The sequence below is a fragment of the Macrosteles quadrilineatus genome, unplaced genomic scaffold (assembly GCF_028750875.1).
Source record: "Macrosteles quadrilineatus isolate MER2022 unplaced genomic scaffold, UCM_ALF_1.0 Scaffold_9__3_contigs__length_116548681, whole genome shotgun sequence".
In the NCBI taxonomy this organism is placed as follows: domain Eukaryota; kingdom Metazoa; phylum Arthropoda; class Insecta; order Hemiptera; family Cicadellidae; genus Macrosteles; species Macrosteles quadrilineatus.
This window is the reverse complement of record NW_026542602.1, coordinates 105,715,094-105,734,097: the sequence shown is the minus strand read 5'-3', so window position 1 is coordinate 105,734,097 and position 19,004 is coordinate 105,715,094. Positions and strand designations below refer to the sequence as shown.

Here is a 19,004-nt window from a genome sequence, read left to right as displayed (position 1 = left end):
ATAGTGTTTTGTTTACCTATAAAACTTTCACAATAATTTTATCTGTATTTGCTGATTATTCAAAAGAAACTTATTTCATGACTTTTTTACTTGCACAGTCTATTCCCAGAAAATCATTTATCATGATTTTTATTCCAAACAAATAAACTACTTTTTTTAGACGAGAGCACTTAAACGCATTGAACTGAGTTAATCATTACAATAGGTAATTTTTTTAACTATAACATTTCACTATTTCGAAATTGATTGTCATAGCGTTACTCTAAGCTGTTATTCTTCACATCATCATTTAAGGATCAACGGTACACTGGATGATTTTTGTTTTATGATTCATATTATAAAATAATATATATTTTTTTAATTTTACTTAAGCTTATTAAAACTTGGTTTTCTTTAAAAAAAGGTTTTCTCATGATGATAGAATCCTCATATTTTATTTCCATACTCTTGGAGTCATTTTTATAGTAAAAATATTCTCTGTTTATCCTTAGTCATAAAGTATTCAGCTACCCACTGTGGTCTAACACCAAAATCCTCCATGTCAAACACCATTAATAATTTATCAGTTTTGGAATCATTTACTGAGTGTAATGGTGCAAAAAGTGTTTGATTACAATTCATGATTCCATACCATAGGCTACACATTTTTTGTCCTTTTTAGTGAATTTCCCTATAGGGAAGTATAGATTAGATATTACCGTATTTGGCACGGTAAGTCCTTGGCCCAGGACAGATTTACTATTTCATTTTGATGTCCCCAGAGACTAAAAACAACACTATTCATTCAACTGTTATATATGTATATAAAATATATGTTATATCTATCTATATAACATCCAATGTATGTTTGTTTGTTTGTCCTTTATGGACTCAGAAACCGCTCGACAGATTGTAATGGAACTTTCTTGATAATTGAACACCATATCTTGAGTAATCTTGGTCTGATTTTGATGAAAGTTGATTTGAATATGTATGGCAAGATAAACTTGGATGAGTTCGTAAACCAGCGAGATTGGGTCATGGGAACGGGGTTTTATGGGGTAAAAATGGAATTTTCTAATTTTTTCCCCTTAAAATATAAAATTTCCGGATTTCTCTCTAAACCATTTTGAAGCAATAATTTAATACTGTATATTGTAGGGTTATTGGTTACAAAGAAAATTCAAAAACAATATTAATTAAAAATTTACATGTAATTCTTATGGATATATTTTGATCTCACGTTGCATATTTATTTATTTTATAATAAGCTAATTTTACTTAAGACACACTTTATTAACCTCCCTTCAGCAAACCTAGGTACTGTAACTTGTTAAACCTAATGCTATTTAAATAGATTTAATTGGAAATCTAATAAGGCAAATGGAAATGCCCTTAGTCTACAGGTTCCCTGTGGCAGGGGTATTTCCTGATACTGTATTGTAATAAAGTTGATAAACCCCTCTTCATGAGTTTTTAACTATTTTTCATATTGATGTGGGCTCCGGATTACGTTTAACATAGCTAACAATTGGAGTAAATACCTGCTATGATTTAATCCAAATTGTTACGAAGTCACAACTAGTTTTAACTAGGCCTATCAAGAAGTCATCTTTAGGTTTCAAAGGATGTCATGATCACTTCATCAGCTGGAGGTCGTCGAATCACATATTAAAATACATAGCCATGTATACTGTCTGTGTAGTGAGATAATGGACTGAGTATATGTGAGATAATGGAACAAAAACATTCCGGATACCGAAACTTTGCAAACATTTACAATGCTGGTAATGTATGATATTTGCTATATTACCTTTGAACTTTCAAATAACATACCTAAACTAACTATTACCTCAAAAACAAATATTGAATTAAGTTTTCCTTAATTTTGAGTTGAGATGATTTTTCATATTCATACTGTATATTTGTTGTTTCAGAGGTGGTGGCCGAGACCTCGTAGCAATGCCTGAGAGGTAGCTCCCCAGACATGCTTTGGGCCACTCTGTTCCTTATCAATGGAGCAAGTTTTGTTGGTAAGTTTGTTTCAACAGAGCTATCAAATAAAGCTGGTTGCTCAAATGAGACTCCCGCCATCTCTACCATAAATTGTCTACCTTTTATTTTCCATACTTTACGAAACAAATAACTCAAACCAATCACCAACATAACTTCAAAACTTCTCTAGGTAATACATCACTTATATTTCCTTGTAAATGTGTTGCAGGGTCTATGCCATCAGCAGGATCACCAGAAAATATAACCATAATGTTCCTCAGTCCAACGTCAGTCAAAGTGTCGTGGCACACGTCCATAGACCATGTAGAGAAGTATGATGTTACCTACAAGCCAACAGACGCCAGGTCAGTGTCATTGATACAGTTACACAAAAGATTATTGATATACTATACAGTATACAGGGTGTCCATAAAAAACGTTTCAAGACTTTGGGAAATGAATCCTCATACTAAAAGCAAGAAAAAAATTTATGTGAAGGTATGTCCGAAAATGGATATTTACCCAGCTATCCGCCATTTTGTTTTTATACAAAAATATTTTTATCTGTGAAGTTTTTCATTCGAGGATTATGAAAATTGGTAACCTTGTTAACATACACAAGACCTATAATAGAAAAAATAATACAGTTGTTCCGATTGTAAATTTCAAACAAAATGGCGGCCGTTTGAATTTTTTCTAACTTAAATACGGTAACTCAAAAACGGCTAATTCTATGAAAAAATTTCAAGAATATACTTTTTTAACATTTTTAATTTTCTATCAAACGATACCAAGATCAAAGAGATCGGTCAAAATATATATAACGTTTTTGTGTCAAAATAAGGCAAAGTTAGTCAGGAAACCCTTAATTTTGCCTTATTTTTACACAAAACCTTTTTTTTTTTAGTTATATTTTGTCCGACTTTTTTATCTTGGAATCGTTTGATAGGGCATTAAAATTGCTAAAAAAAGTATTCTTAACATTTTTTCATAGAGTTAGCCATTTTTGAGTTATTTAAGTTAAAAAAATTCAAACGGCCGCCATTTTGAAATTTACAATCGGAACAACTAACTGTATTATTTTTTCTATTATAGGTCTTGTGTATGTTAACATGGTTACCAAATTTCATAATCATCGAATGCAAAACTTCACATATAAAAATATTTTTGTACAAAAAACAAAATGGCGGATGACTTGGGTAAATATGCATTTTCGGACGTACCTTCACAGAAACCTTCTTTTTTTTTAGTATGAGGTTTCATTTCCAAACGTCCTGAAACGTTGTTATGGACACGCTGTAGGCTATATATACCTACTGCAAAACTGGCAATAGCAAAATCAATTTTTCATCTTTGAAAATGTATGTTATAGTAGTATGTTTTCTGTGAATAGAGCCATGTAAGTCGCATATTTGAGTCTAGTATGCCTTTAAGAGATAGGGAATGGTTGGAATTTGGTATGGGTAATGAATAAATTATATGTAAATGTGTTCTAAATAATCCTTCAAATTTCATAACTTTTCAATATACACTGAGTCTTTTAAAGCTATTTCCAATACAGGCTCAATTATTAGCTATAAGCTTTTATTTAACTGGTGAACTCGTTTTCTGCAATAATTTAATCAAAGAAGTATTAAAATAGGTATTCAAGACTTTAATTTATTTTCCCCCTTTGCATTTGGATTGTTTGCTAATCCACACAGAGTTATGGTTAACAATTCTCTCTTTGTGCTCCAATAAAGCTTTGAGCCGAATAAAAGAAATTTTCCATTTTGCCGAGGATAAAGAGAACAACTCAGCTAATGCAGGGATGAGATAATCTCATGGAGCACTTTGCTAATCTGTTAAAGCCAGACAAACAATACAGCTTTGTCCCACAACTGTTTCCTTGCCCCGTCAACTTTATTCCACTTAAGCTAGGTTATGTTTTTTTTGTTTTTTGTTCATTTGGCTCAAGCTTTTTATTTGTTTCTATTGAATAATTTAGTAAAGAATATTTTATTTCTTTTCTGTCGACATATATGCTCTTACTTTCAAATCAGTTATAACTCTTTCACCAAAAAAGAGAAAAAACATACTATATTTGTCTGTACATATTTGAAAAATACTATAAACAAATATATTGACATAAGTAAAATATCGTATAGCATTCATAACACAGACAGTAAATTTACCCGGGGTGCCCGTATTGCGCCTACCAACCTAACTGGTCTCCTCTGGACTGACACTGCAGCTACATAAAAATGTTGCTAGCCAAACTTATGTTCAATTGTATTAAACTCTTTCAATTAAACTACAGTTTTCCGTGAGCTCATAATCAAATGATTCAAATGATTTATTAGGCCATTCAGTTTGTACAGACAATAGGCTAAGTCAAACAATAACAATGCAGAAATAAACACATGCAGGATCTCATTTATATAAAACATGCAAAACCAATGCATGCATACTAAAAATGAAAAAAATAAAAACTACAAGCTGCAAGCCATGCAAGGCAGAATAAAATATAAATTTTTTTAACAGAAAAATCTTTTCACAACACTCTTTGATCGGTTACTCGCAGGTGTCCTTGATTGATAATAAACAGCTATAAATTCCATATTAGAAAACAATGTTATGCTTGTTATGTAAAAGGTAAAATCCAGCAAAAAGAAGAGAAACTTATTGGGCACTGAGGCCAATTGTAAGGTGGGTCAAGTCTTCTGAAGTTCAGTAACTACAATACAGTAATTGGTTATGTATGTTTTTATTCAATCAGACAGTGCCCTAGTCCCACATGTGTACGATTGGTAAGAGACTATTCAGTATGTACATAATCTACACTGTACACAATTTATTCCTAGCCCAGTTTCTAATCCAGTCTTCAAGCCATAGCCTCTATTTCAGTTTCTAACAAAGTTCCTGGCTAAATCTCTAACCCAGTTTCTAATTCAGTCTTCATCCCAGCCTCTATTTCAGTTTCTAACTAAGTTCTTGACCCAATCTCTAAACCAGTTTCTAATCCAGTCTCCATTCCAGCCTCTATTTCAGTTTCTAACTAAGTTCTTGACCAAATCTCTAACCCAGTTTCTAATCCAGTCTTCACCCCAGCCTCTAATTCAGTTTCCAATCACTTTCTGACCCAGTCTCCCAGCCTCTATTTCAGTTTCTAACTAAGTTGCTGACCCTGACTGAATAATTGGATGTGTACGTTAACTTATTATTTAATCAGACAGTGTCCTGGTCCTACATTTATGATTGGTAAGAGACTATTCAGTATGTAGGCCTACGTATAATCTACACTCTATACAATTTCCAACCCAATTCCTAACCCAGTTTCTAATCCAGTCTTCAAACCAGCCTCTAATTCAGATTTCAACCAGTCTGGCCCAGTCTCCATCCCACCCTCTATTTCAATTTTTAACTAAGTTTCTGACCCAGTCTTTAACCCAGTTTTTAATCCTGTCTCCAACCCAGCCTCTATTTCAGTTTCTGACCCAGTCTCTAGCCCAGTTTCTAATCCAGTCCCACAACAAGCCTCTTCAGGTGGTTCTGAACAGTTACAGGGTAGTGGCAGTAGTCGCAGGCAACTCAGATTCCGTCACGCTGAGTGGTCTGATGGCCGACACGCAGTACCAGATCACAGTGACGGCCGTGCGCGACGGCAAGAAGTACAAGAGCAGACCCATAGTGTTCAGAACGTTAGGTGAGCTTTCAGCACTACATTAATATCCAACTACTGTTCTTATTTCTTCTAAGGGTATTTGCTACATTGGTGTGTTTTGTGTTTGGGTTTTTGAGGCTACACACAGGTTTATTATACAGTGGAGATTAAAAATGGAGATTAAATTAAAAAGAGATCTTTTACTTGTATTTCAACCTGCACAACGTAAACGTACCAACCGAGTAGATTGAATTTTACAGCAAGTCATTATCTCTATTAATTTAAATGGGGACACCGCCTCGGTGGGTATTTTAACCCAAAAATGTGTCAGATAGCTGTCTCTTGGATACTATCAGACGACAAATCATTCCATAAATGATAGTAAATCATTATGCCACAGAGAGCGGCAACATGTATTTTTCAAGTGAAGAGACTGGACTCAAGTTGTAAATATAATTGTTTAATTTTTTGTTTGATAATGTGGCAACGTAGTTCCAAGTGAATGTATTATTTTGTATTTATTTGTTTTGAAGGAATAAACTCATTATTTCATTTCATTATTTCATAGTAAAAAAGTGTAAACTGTGTATTCATCCCAAACCGGTACAGCACAGATTTGTATGAAAATTGGATTTACGTTCAACTTCCCTAGTACTCGACCCTGGTATCTGCCACTACTTTTTATCTCTACAGTTCACCCTTGTATTGTAGTATCATCCCTTGCTTTACAGCCATATGTGGACGGGCCAATGCAAGCTTAAAAGGGGCTGTCAACCTAATCAGTTTATTGATTTCTGCATTAATTTTCAATGAAAAATGGGAGTACCCCGGCCGCAGCAAACCTGTAGACTAAAAGAATTTCCATTTACCTGACTGGATTTCTACTAAAATATTCCCTTAAAATTGTCAGATTTTTTCCTATTTCAATAACATTTGTTTTAATGAGTAGGTACTTAGGTTTGCTGCTACAGGGAAGGTAATGATTAATGTTTTTTTATTGAAATGTTGATAGCTTAGTAAATAATCAAATTAAGTTACCAAACTTCAATTCAAACTTTGGCCAATCAAGTCATTAATATTAATATTTTAATACTTTTCAAAATATTTCTAAAATAAAGTTTAAATGAATGAAATATCAAAATATTTCATTCAAGACTTCATAACTTATCAAAATATCTCTAACTAAAAGGTTTGGATGAGTGAAATATTGACTGAGTAGTACAGTGATGAAAAGGTCTGGCCTTCAAATCTGAAGGTTAAGGTTGTTAGTTATCCTACAAAGGATCAATTCAGCACTTGCCAATTAGTTGCTGTTTAATTTTAGAAAAAGTAATATAGCTCTTTTAGCGAATTTCCCTATAGGGAAGTAGCTATAACGGTACGTGGCATGGTAAGACCTAGGCCCGGGACCGATTTACTTTTTCATTTTGATGTCCCCAGAGGCCAAAAACACTATTCGTTAAAATTTATATCTATACTATTATATAAAAATCTAATGGTGTCTGTCTGTATGTGTATTACTAATAGGTACAAAAACTACTGAACCAACTAAGCTTATATTTTACAAAAATATAGCTAACATACCAAGGACCATTATAGGACTATTCACATTTCGATACTGACCGTAGGCTTTGCCCCTTTGGCTTTTACAGTTCTGAGGTGAGGATTTTAAAAGTAAATATTGATTGGTCTCCATGACTGCGATTAGAACACTAACAATGTTTGTTTACATTTGATTCAATTCAATGTAAACAAGAAGAACTGCTAAATTGCATATTTCACAATTTCAGACAGCTGATACAAAGAAGTTAAATATAATATTTTCCATAACTATGAGGTAGGTTTATTTTAATCTAACCTTTTATCATGGATTATTTATTCTAAAACTGTCAATGATTATAGAAAAAAAATTCTATAACCGTTGCTGTATCAACTCCGGCTCTGCTTTGGATTTTTCGTCTCAGTTATGAAAATAATGTTATTGATATGTTTTCATGGATACAGTATGAAAATTACAATCCCTATAGATTTTTTGTATGAATTTGGAGGCTATTTTAAATAAATTTGAACTGCTTTACATGTGTTAGATTAACTTAACATAACTTGCACATCACATGGTTTTTTATATGTATATTTAGGTAAATTTAGTTATTGTTTTTTGCTAAAACTATGCTTAAATTAAACTAAAGAATATCATCAATAACAAAATTGTACGTCATTGATTTTGTGTTCTAAAATCTGTTGTATATGTGTAACTATATTAAATTATCAAATGGTAATACAAAATACTCTTATTTATCTTAACATAGCTTTCAGTTCACATTTACTTTATTTGATAAATTTATTATTTGTGTTTTGCCACACCACTGATTAAATTAAACCAAGGAAAGTATCATAAAACTAAGCAGTACACAGTGTTCTTTTGTTTATAAAATCAATAAAATATCTGTTACTACCTATGTTTACTTAATGGTAAGTGTGAAAATTTAAAGGCAATGGATGATGGAACTGATTAAAAGAACTGGTTTGTATATTAAGTTGTTTGTTGATATTTTTGTAGAGTAGAATCAGAGATGCAATGAAACATATACTGTATTTGCTATTACATTTTTAGTCCTCGACGCTTTGATAATCATATTAGTTTTGTCTGCTGTCTTTAGAGCTAAATTATTTGTTTAACATTTTTTATAGTATATATATAGTTTCTTTAATATTTCAAAAGACTGTATTGATAAGGCACAAGAATATTTCTAAAGTTTATAACAGCTGACTTAGTTTTGCTAATGATTTATTGTGAGTGAAGAAACTGAAGATTGAAGGATTTGTTATTTATTATGAAGAAGAGTGAAATTAAAAAAAAAATGTCCATTTAAATTTAATAATAAGTATTTTTGCAACTTCAAAATTGAAATTTAAAATGCCAATTATAAATAAAAAGATATGTAATTAAGGGAGATGAAGGTAAATCGTATGTGAAAGTTTAATTCGAAAATTTGGTCAGTTTTTCTCATATCAGCCTACACAAGATTTAAAATTAATCAAAACCAAAATGGTGGTATCCACTACTTACGAGATTTAAAAATCATAACTTAAACCTTTCTATTAAGGCCATAAAAGTTTAATTTTGTTTCTAAAAGCTTTGGCGGATGTGTAATTACTATATGCAACTGATGTAAAGATTAAAATGTTTCTATTTTGTGTCCTCTTCCCGTTGCAAAGCACGGGTACAACAGCTAGTATTTGTATAAATATATAAATATGCACTATCGATTTATATATATATATATATATGTCAGTGAATGCGATAACTTGAGTATTTTTTATTGAGTAGTATTTTAGTTGGGTAGTTACAATCCCTTTTGTTTCCTTATCAAACAATAACCTTTAAGTTTTTATAAAAACGTTTAAGCTGTTACATGAAAAATTATTGAGAAAGGGTGGGTGTAATATTTTAATAAAGGATACAAAATTGAGAGATATTTTATAAGGAGTTCTCTACCAACCCCATGATGCCAAAATATAGCTTTTCTGGATACGTTTTACATGAATAACAGTTCAAAGCATAAAGGTCATATTTTCAGTGTATTGGAACTAGTCATGCAAAGTCTCTATTATCACCACATGTTGTTAAATAACACGCTCTGTTGTTCAAAGCCATTCCATTTTAACGATAATTGCTATTATATTTAATGCGCTTTATGGCCTGTCAACATGTACCTTTTACAAACCAGCAAATAATATATCTCTTCTCAATACTCAATATGGTCACAGCAAGACTATTCTAGGTATTAACTCATGAATATTAATATTATATTAATATATATTAATATATATTAATATTATATTAATATTAACTCATGAATACAGTAAAACCCATCTGGATAAAATAGTATCATCACTAGGGCGTAAAGTGACTCTTTTCAACCCGAGCTCGGAAAATGAGCAAGGGTCGAAAAAAACACTGTTGCTAATGTATTTTTATTTTTAATTGAAATATAATTTAAGACTGTTTTAGCTGACCACAGTTTAAGGCCATCCTTATAAATCTCAATTTCTTTGAAATTTACAAGGATTGCTAGTCAATCATAGTTTTAAAACTTATTAAACTTATAAATAAGTTATTGAACTTATAAAATAACTGAATTTAGTTAAATAAATAGGTCTAGCTGTTAACCCCAAAATACCTGTTGCACAAAGTCAAAAGGATAGCATGTATTTGCAAATTGTTTAAACTAGAAAATTAGAAGATCTTAGTAACCAAGACTCTGAAACCTTTTCAACCTGAAAGTATAAAATCAATCATGGTCATCAATACAACAATTACTTTCCCATGTTGCCCATTGGTATTGCCAAATTTAGTAAGTTTTAGTTTTATACTGTCAGAGAGCTGATTGAAATCAAGCGAACTAAGTTAATCCTTATAAAAGCGAGTTAAATGAAATTCTGTTATGAATTGTAGAGTTTAAAACTATATTATTCATTTTTCTGTATTCGACCTAACACTAAGCACGGGTCAAACTAGTTTCTAAAAACAAAATATACTGTAAATATAAAGTTAATAATTTAAACACTATGATCAAATCATTTGGGTTTTGTTTTTATTTTTAACAACACACACAGCTCAATGTAAACAGGTAAATGTCACCTGGCCCAGCCTGTTGCATTTGGTAGCATGAGAGTTGCTATCCATCATGTGACAACACGCAAGAGCTCATACTAATGTTTGTGAATAAAACCAACATGCTGTAACTAGCCCACCGTATTAATTAACTTTTTATCATACCCTTTATTAAGTAATCAGTTGAAATCATAGTACTGTGTTGTTTTGAGATGATTATTAAACCAAAGTTTCGTAGTGGACAAGTATTATTTAATTTTTTTATCAATGCTATTGCGTATCTCACTTGTTACTACATGCCACCTGTTTGGAAAAATTGTGTTTGGATAATGTTACGACAAATATGTTTCAATTGTTGTCCTGATTAATATTATCGAGCAGATCGAGCATTGCTCTTAAATTAAACTCCAGCTTTTGTTCTACAATTAATTGCCCCTCCTGAATGGCTGAAGCGATCCGCATGGAGTTTAGCACGGTCATAGTAACAAACTATGAGAATGTATATCGTAGCCTGGTAGAATTGGCAACGTCGGAAGTAGTGTTGCTTAGCACTAAACGTCTCAAAAAATTAGATGGTAGACAGGTGACACCAGCTCATTAATTAGCGTATTAATTATTTAAATTCAAATTTATTAATATACATTTACCAAACGATTGAAAATAAGACATATAGAATTGAAAACCAAAACAATATAAATTGAAAATCTATTTCTGTACAATTAAAATGGAATCAATATTTGCATAGCCCAGTAACCAAGCTTTCGTATTGGTTCTTAAAAAGTACACAAACCATTAGCTTCCTCCAAACAAAACAGCTGTTACAACACTACTTGCGATGTTGCCACAATGGCCGCGGTCTGGAGTTAAAGGTGGTCGTGGTTTTTTCAAATGACAAAGGGGGTCAGGGATGGGACCTACCTGCGGCCAACAAAAACAAAACTTATAGGCCCTCATAGGCTGCAGGAGGACCCCATCCGCAACACTCACAAAAACACTACAACACTCCAAATCACACACTCAGATGAGTGGCGAGGCGACGTCATATCCAATCCAACAATTTAAAATATATTTTCCACAGTAAATTAAGTCAATAATTAAACAAATAAACTAATTACACTGAGAGTGATGTATGCAATTAAAATTGTATAGTAGCAACTCATATTTATCAAAAAGTTCAAAGGAAATTCTTTTCTCAAAATCTCAAATTAACATTCCAATGAATCTCAAGCATTTAGAGGGTTTAGTAGTGTTACAACAGTAAAGGAAAGGCCAATTGAAAGATAAGCTAGTGGCAGACAGGCGTAACGAAGTGGCACCGATGAATAAATTACATGGCGAAGACATGCCACTACTGACGGTTGATCAATAAGGTATTCTTCATCGACCTAGGTTGTGGTCAGACTTGGTCAGTAGAAGCATTGACTATATAGATTGAAAGCCCCATGCATTTGGTTGTGAACAAGCAATCAGCACACTCTGGCGGGAAGGGGCGATCATAGCGCTGACGTCACCGACCAGTAGGTGCTGCCACGATGTGGCGGGCAATGAAAACATAGTGCTGTCTGCTGTTACGACGCAATGTACAGACAGCCGACAGCTGAGCCATGCTACCCGCGCCCACGTGACTTGCCGGAACTGCACATCCGCTCCCCGCTCGCCTCGAATTCGTGTTGTTAGAAGTGAAGCGCGACTGATCATTAATTTAACTGCTTCGCTAAGAATCTGAGATATTAGACAGGGACTCGTATCCTAATATTTATCGTGATATTTTAGTGGTTAGTGAATTTGATTGATAAAAAAGATGTCCTGTAGATATGTGTCAATTTCCTATCTAATCAAATTTAAAACGCCGATGAGAATAACTTAAATACAAATTTGCGTAATCAAACCCGTCATGTTGTAAATGTTTTGTTGGAAGAATTTATAATAAAAGATTTAATTGGAATTAAGAAAGTGTGATATTTTATAAATAAATAAATTGATTTATCCACATATCACAATTAAATTTTAATCTATTAAGTATAGTAGAATACATCCACCTAACACTTTGAAACTAGTGAACGAGCTTGAAATAACGACCACACAAAACGCCCAAAGCAAATAAAAACTGCAAAATGTGCTCAGAGAAAAGAGAAAGTGGAATGACAGAACATGGGGGGTGGCAGAGCGTTCGTTCAGTTCGGGTATAAGGGCATTGCCTTCACACAATACCCGACAACCCCTTGGCTACACTATGATTTACAACATCTGTCTGCTAAAGGGAAACAGGCACCAGTTGATGTGTCAGTAATATGAGACATTGCTGCTGTAAAACGGGGTTAAATATTTGATAGGCCTATGGTAAGCCTCAGTTTTAATTTAGAAGTGTGATATAACTGTTACATGTTCTTTAGTTCCGTTATCAGCCAATTTTATATTTATAATAAACTATCGCCATAGGGGCTCAGCCTGTGATCGATTTACTTTTTCGTTTCGATGTCCCCAGAGACCAGAACTCCATCCTTTCTCATTAAAAAATATGTATCTATACTACAGTATTATAAAACGTGGTGGTGAGAGTCAGTCTGTCTCCACTATATCACATCCATTTTTTGCAACCGCTAAAAATGTTAAACCGATGTAGTCAATATGAAGACTTATGAACGTTTTAGGTTTATTAACTACCCTTACCGGTACTTGGACAAATTTCGTACGTGGAAAGTCTATTAAAACTGTGTAGTGGGGAAAATATCATAATTAATTTGGTTCTAAAACATGTAACTATTATTATTTGGACTTTAAGAAATAATACTGCAAACTAATTGTTAATTATTATTACTTTAAACGGTTGGAGTTGATCCAACTCCAGAAACGTTGAGTATCCCAAAACACAAGAAACATTGATGAAGTTCAAATAATAATAATGGTGTAACAATAGTCTTGTGAATATTTGTTTACGAAAGCAGTAGGGAACTGTACAAAGTCTCTGTGTTTTGGACGATTTTGATATTGTGATATCAAATTTACACTGCTTAACGTATAATTGAAATAGCCTTCAAAATACACAGCCTTTTATAATACTAGATGTTAAAAATGTTCACAAATCAATGGGAAAAAATAACCAAAATGGTTATTTGAAATTTTTAACAGCGGGAATATATTACAAACTATTAAAAATCCGAAACGACCTTCACCCCCAACATGGTGATTTACTATATCACAAGTGTGTTTCATACATAATTGAAGTTCATTACCTAAACAATATCCTTTGTTTGGTGATTTCAGAGATAGAATTGACATTTCGCATGTATACTTCTCCACTGTGTACATACAGCAGAACAAAGTTTACAATTCTTTATTTTTTAAACCATTGTTCGTATAACAATAAAATATAAAACACTTGCATCATTCTTGCATGCTAATCTTTTACGCTTTGAAAAAGAAACCTCGCTCACCCAAGATTGGGATTACAAATTTCCAAGGACTGGCGAGGGAAGCGTTCACAGAAGAGAAACTTTTATTACCCTGCTAAAAGCCCTAGTTGAATGACAAGTGGTCCTAGCTGAATGAATATTGTAAATTACCGAATTAAATGTAAAACCTGAATATTGTAAAAAATAGAAAATAAAACATATTACCATTGACTATATAACACTACATATATAAAATGTAGTGTTATATAGTCAATGATATTACCGAAATAAGTTTGACAATTAACAGTACCCATACGGTACTTTCCTGTTAAAGGGAACATTCATTATTATCGATGATTTTTTCTCGATATATCGATATTAACAAATTGAAACATATCAGCTGACAACTACGAAAAATATTGTGCAGTCAGTATCAACTAACATTAATGAAATGAACTCGATAGTACGACTCAATAGTTCATCTATGTCATGTTTTGATACCTCTAGACAGACACGATTATCACTACATAACGTCTTCATTTTACTCTTAAATCCAATACAGCAATATATCATATTATATTTTAGTAATAAGATAATTATTAGCATTTTTTAGACTAAAATACAAACATTTATTTTTTTAATTTATTGAAAAGTATTTACGTACTATACAATTAAATAACCCTAATTTGATTCCTCAACACCAGTAGAACACAGATGTATTGTTTATGATTACAACACTTTCCGTTGTTGTATATACTTGAGTTACTGGAGACACCTTTGAAACACAACTGTTATTGCCGTACAAGAAAAGTAGCATCTGTTAAATGTTAACTTTTCAGTTAATGCTTAAATATATTTACATATGTTTGATACATATGTTACATATGTTTGACTTTTTCACTACTATTTACACTAATTATATTCATGGTTATACGTAATAAATATTATTTTTACACATTTTTTAAATTTCATTTAACACTATTTCAATTTAAGTATCACATCACTTTGTAAAAAGTGTAATGCAAAATGCCTGAATTATTTTGCAATGCAGATTTGTCACATTATTTTTCAAACCAGATAACGAGAACCCCAGCGTATGTAGGAGTATGCCTATATTTTCTTTTAACGCATTTAACAAGCATTTATTTGTATACAGCAGAACCAAATCTTTGACCAGGGTGTTTTATATTTTTATACATTGGGTTGTCTGTAGCTGCCGATGTGGGGTCTTCATTTGCTAAATCATAGGACCATAAACGAGGGATCGTAAACTTTCACCGTACCCCAGCTTACAAAAGCCGAGATATCCTCGCGGTCACGTACCTGTGGGCATTGACTATGCAGCGGGGGTGTTTTTTACAGTCTGGGAGATCCAAACAACAGTTTGGACTCAACAAGTTTTCTTTGTACTGTACATAAGCAAATAAGAAATCATTTTTCTGTTAATTTAATGTATCTTTCGATTATTTGTTTGGAGTAAAGAAATTACTAACCTTCACTAAGCGTTGTTAATTTTAAAGATTTTTACGATGACAATTTTTATAATGAATACATTTTGCACTATTTGCTTTAGAATTATAAGGACCATCACAGAAGAATTTCAATCAATCAGAATTAATTTTTTTTTAATCCTTTTCTCGGTTTTGTCATAGTTTTATGGGAAAATAACATAAGTTTCAAGAACTTTTGAACCGTAGTTTTTACCGGAATATGGGGCTGCACTAGATGTTGTTAAGAATAAAAAGGATTATTACATACGAGTACTTAATTCAATCAAAACATGTTTTTTTTTAGAAATTAAGATTTGTTTCTTGTATTAAGGGATATTTTGTTGAAATACCATAATTTATAATGGAATTTTAACCGTAATTTTTACAGAAATTGGAGTTATACTATTTTGTTCTGAATTTAAAGGGTTACAACATACTACAGTACTATTTTTCAAAATCGTTCGGTGATTTCAGACATCAATTCAGTGGATATATCCACTCAAAACTCATACTCGAAAATGTTGGGGTAAACAATACTTTATCCATGTACTAATTAATATGGGGAGAAATTAAAAATAAGTTGTCAAAGATTTGCTATACCCTCCTGAATAAACTCGTACCGTACCAAGCATACAAACGGTACGTGCAAATGACTATGAGTAAACAAAACGCGGTATCGCGCGCGCAGCAGTAGCCTAGCCTACTACATCAGGAGCAATGACCTACATCGCATTCACACAGCTGCGCCGCCGCCCGCTGCCGAGTACATCGCGAGCGCGGGCAATCGTTCACTCCGCATCGCCGAGTCTAGTCCAACAGTTTAGTCTAGTCTAGTCCGCCGCTAAGCTCAGTCCAGTCCAGTTGGCAGCAACTGCAGCGCGCCAGGCGACGGTTCCATGAACTTCGTGGTGACGGTGCTGCGATCTAAGTAGAGGGGTCAGTACTACGTGCATCCACCGTGCACAACACAGTACATTGTAGAAATTTCCTGTTCACGCGTCCTCCCGCATAGTCTTCAATCTAGTAGTGTTATATAGTCAATGGTCAATGGTAGAAGCTATAGCTGGTCAGTGGGAGCTTCCATTGTGTCTTTGCTTGAGGTAAAATGTTAAGTACTGTATGCTTTGTCAACTTTAAAGTGGAATTTTATGTCTTTATTTTAATGGATATGTAAGCCAATCTTGCAATGTAATCTAGATATTTGTAATTGACATTTGTGATATAGTTTTCAACTGTGATGTTCCTCAAGGGTTTTGTGATTTTAGAACATTTACCTCTCAAGCAATTATTAATTTATTAGCGCTGTGTTTTTTTTTCATAAACACTCTTTTCACTATTCAATTCAGCAAAGAAAAACAATTTTTTTTATATGTCAATACCGATATGTTAAAAGTGCTGAATTCTGTACACTGTCCTCCATGTTATTCTTCAAAGATAAATGATTGCTGTAATGCCGATTACTTTATTTAAATATGTTTTCTCAAAATTTAGCAAATTTTGTTATTTTATATTTGGCTTTGAAAATTAAATAAAAAACTGTTGTTTAAAGCAGCAAACCTAAAGACTTTTTGAACAAATATTTTTTTAACAAGTTGGTGTTTTTTGTATATGCTTAAGGAAGGTCCGTCGGTCGGATTTAAGTGTAAATTCTCTTTTTTTTTGTCATAAACCAGTGTGTAAACTCACTAAGTAACCCTAAATTCACTTAGATTGCAGCAGCTTTGTTTCAATAGTATATTTATTTCTCTTTGGGTGCCATAATGTAAATTAACAATCTTGAATATTTTGTAACTCTGAAAAATACAACACAACAGTAATTAGAAATCCACTAAATATGTATATAGCAGTCACAAATGGAAATACATAAATAAATAAAAAATATTTTAGAAAATTTAAAATGAAATAAAAATAATATTTTTGTACAGTACAAAAAATATTATCCTTCATTCTACTGAGAGAGAATATGACATGCACAAATTCATCTGTTTGGTAGCTAAATACCGTACATGCAGTTCATTTCAGTCCCCCTAAATTAATTGATTTCTAACCACAAATTGATTGCATTGGTGCTTTAGCAATTTGTAAATGAATCCTGGAACTCTCGTATTGACGTAAATAGACTAATTTGTCTTCACAATTCTACCCCAAATTCCCCATCCATTTCCATTTCCTTGCCCAAATTCCCTCCCTTAACAAATGGTTTGGTATAACCAGAAAAAGCTCTTATACTGCTACATGAATCAAAACTGTATATTGCTATGTACAATAATCATACAGCTCAGTAAAATGACACGAGCTCATCAACTTTGATCTAGGATGGCATTTCTGTCAAAGCTGGTATAGTCTAATCAATCCTCAATGCATATTGTTAGCATTGCCATTTTCTGAGAAAACATCAGTAGGGGGCCTACTCATCTAAAATACATACCATAATTTATGTATTTAACAGATTAAAGAAGAGGATATGGCTGTTAAATTATATCTATACTATACTATAATAGGAGTAACATTTGCGCAAAATGATTTCAAAAACGGCTCCTATGATTTCCTCTTAAATGTTAGGAATATCAGTTTCAGGCTAAAAACACTTATCCATGCTAGCCCCTGTTCTGGGAAAATTCGGTTTTCGTTAAAAACTTTAAATGAAAATTTAATATTTTTAACATTGGTCTTTTAGAAAGCTAGGTAGCCATGACTGACCGATGTACGAAAATGTAAATAAATGAACTGTCATATACCAAATCATATACATTACAGTGGCAAATTACTAAACAAAGTACAAAAGAAAAGGTCATTCCCAAAAATACCAATTAGCATTGGTTATTTAATACACTTGGGGTGTTTTATTTAGCAATGAGATGATTACAACTGTTCAAAATCGTAGAATATTTTATAACCGCATAATAAGATTTACACTATAATGCATTATACACTATTGCTGAACAAAAAGAGTAAAACCCAAGGAATTTCTGTTGTTTTTTACATATGACATACCAAATTTTATTCTGTGAGTATAAATTTAGCTTATTATTTTTATTTTTTTAACTGTTCATTTTTGGTTTGTTCCAGAGTTACCCAGAACGAACGAGGTACAAATCACACCCCCGGGGGTCAGAGGGGGGGGCCCGCGAGGAGTGCCCCCCCTTACCAACATGCCCCCAACTTATATACAGGTAACTTCTTATCCATAACCCAATAATAATTATATACACTATACAGATAACCTTAGGCTTCTGCTAATGAAGCTGTTTCATGGAAATTAGCTTTTTACTACACAATAGAGGCCTAAATGTGACAAGTTTTTTTACTGCACTGTTATTTTTTGTGATTACACAATGACAGAATGTAGGTGATAAAACATGGTTGCACCCTTAACAAGATATTTCAAAATTGTTATAACCAATAAGCTTCTATACAGTTAGATGCACTTACTGAACACCTCTTTAAGCTGCTGGTTCCGTGTGTAGTAAGTAGACCTACGACAGTGAGAGAGATAACAGCGTCTGACAAAAGAGGCTGTTGTAGTTTTTCCTCACAAGCGGTAGTTTTAATTTTTTCCTCTAATAAGGGGTTGACAATGTCAGGGTAACTAGCGCACCTGGCAGCTACTCTCACAACTCTTAAGCTCAAACTGGGGCGAAACTATCCGATAATCCACTGTCTTAAACTGGCTATTGGCTGCCGGTTAACCCACTTAATTGCTTCACATTAAAAGCAATGTACTTGTATTTTAAGGTGAATGAGAGGACAAGTGATAATGGGATGAGATTACCTATGATTAACATCAGCTGTCTCAATGACTAACAGCTGTATTAATGATTAACATCAGCTGTTTCGTTAGGATAATTTATTAAAAACCCAATGATGAAGGAAAGACATAGTTTACA

The 19,004-nt window shown here is 32.9% G+C and overlaps 1 protein-coding gene across 1 annotated transcript in view; it reads left to right on the top strand.

Moving 5' to 3' along the window:
• The window catches only part of LOC129004468 (uncharacterized), a 158,646-nt gene that overhangs the window by 129,587 nt on the left and 10,055 nt on the right, over nt 1–19,004 (top strand). Inside the window, exons 3-6 of the mRNA XM_054433063.1 lie at nt 1,917–2,012; nt 2,204–2,339; nt 5,520–5,659; nt 18,187–18,290. Coding sequence (XP_054289038.1) covers nt 1,967–2,012; nt 2,204–2,339; nt 5,520–5,659; nt 18,187–18,290 — 426 coding nt within the window. The 5' untranslated portion in view covers nt 1,917–1,966. The remainder of the gene's footprint in view (nt 1–1,916; nt 2,013–2,203; nt 2,340–5,519; nt 5,660–18,186; nt 18,291–19,004) is intronic.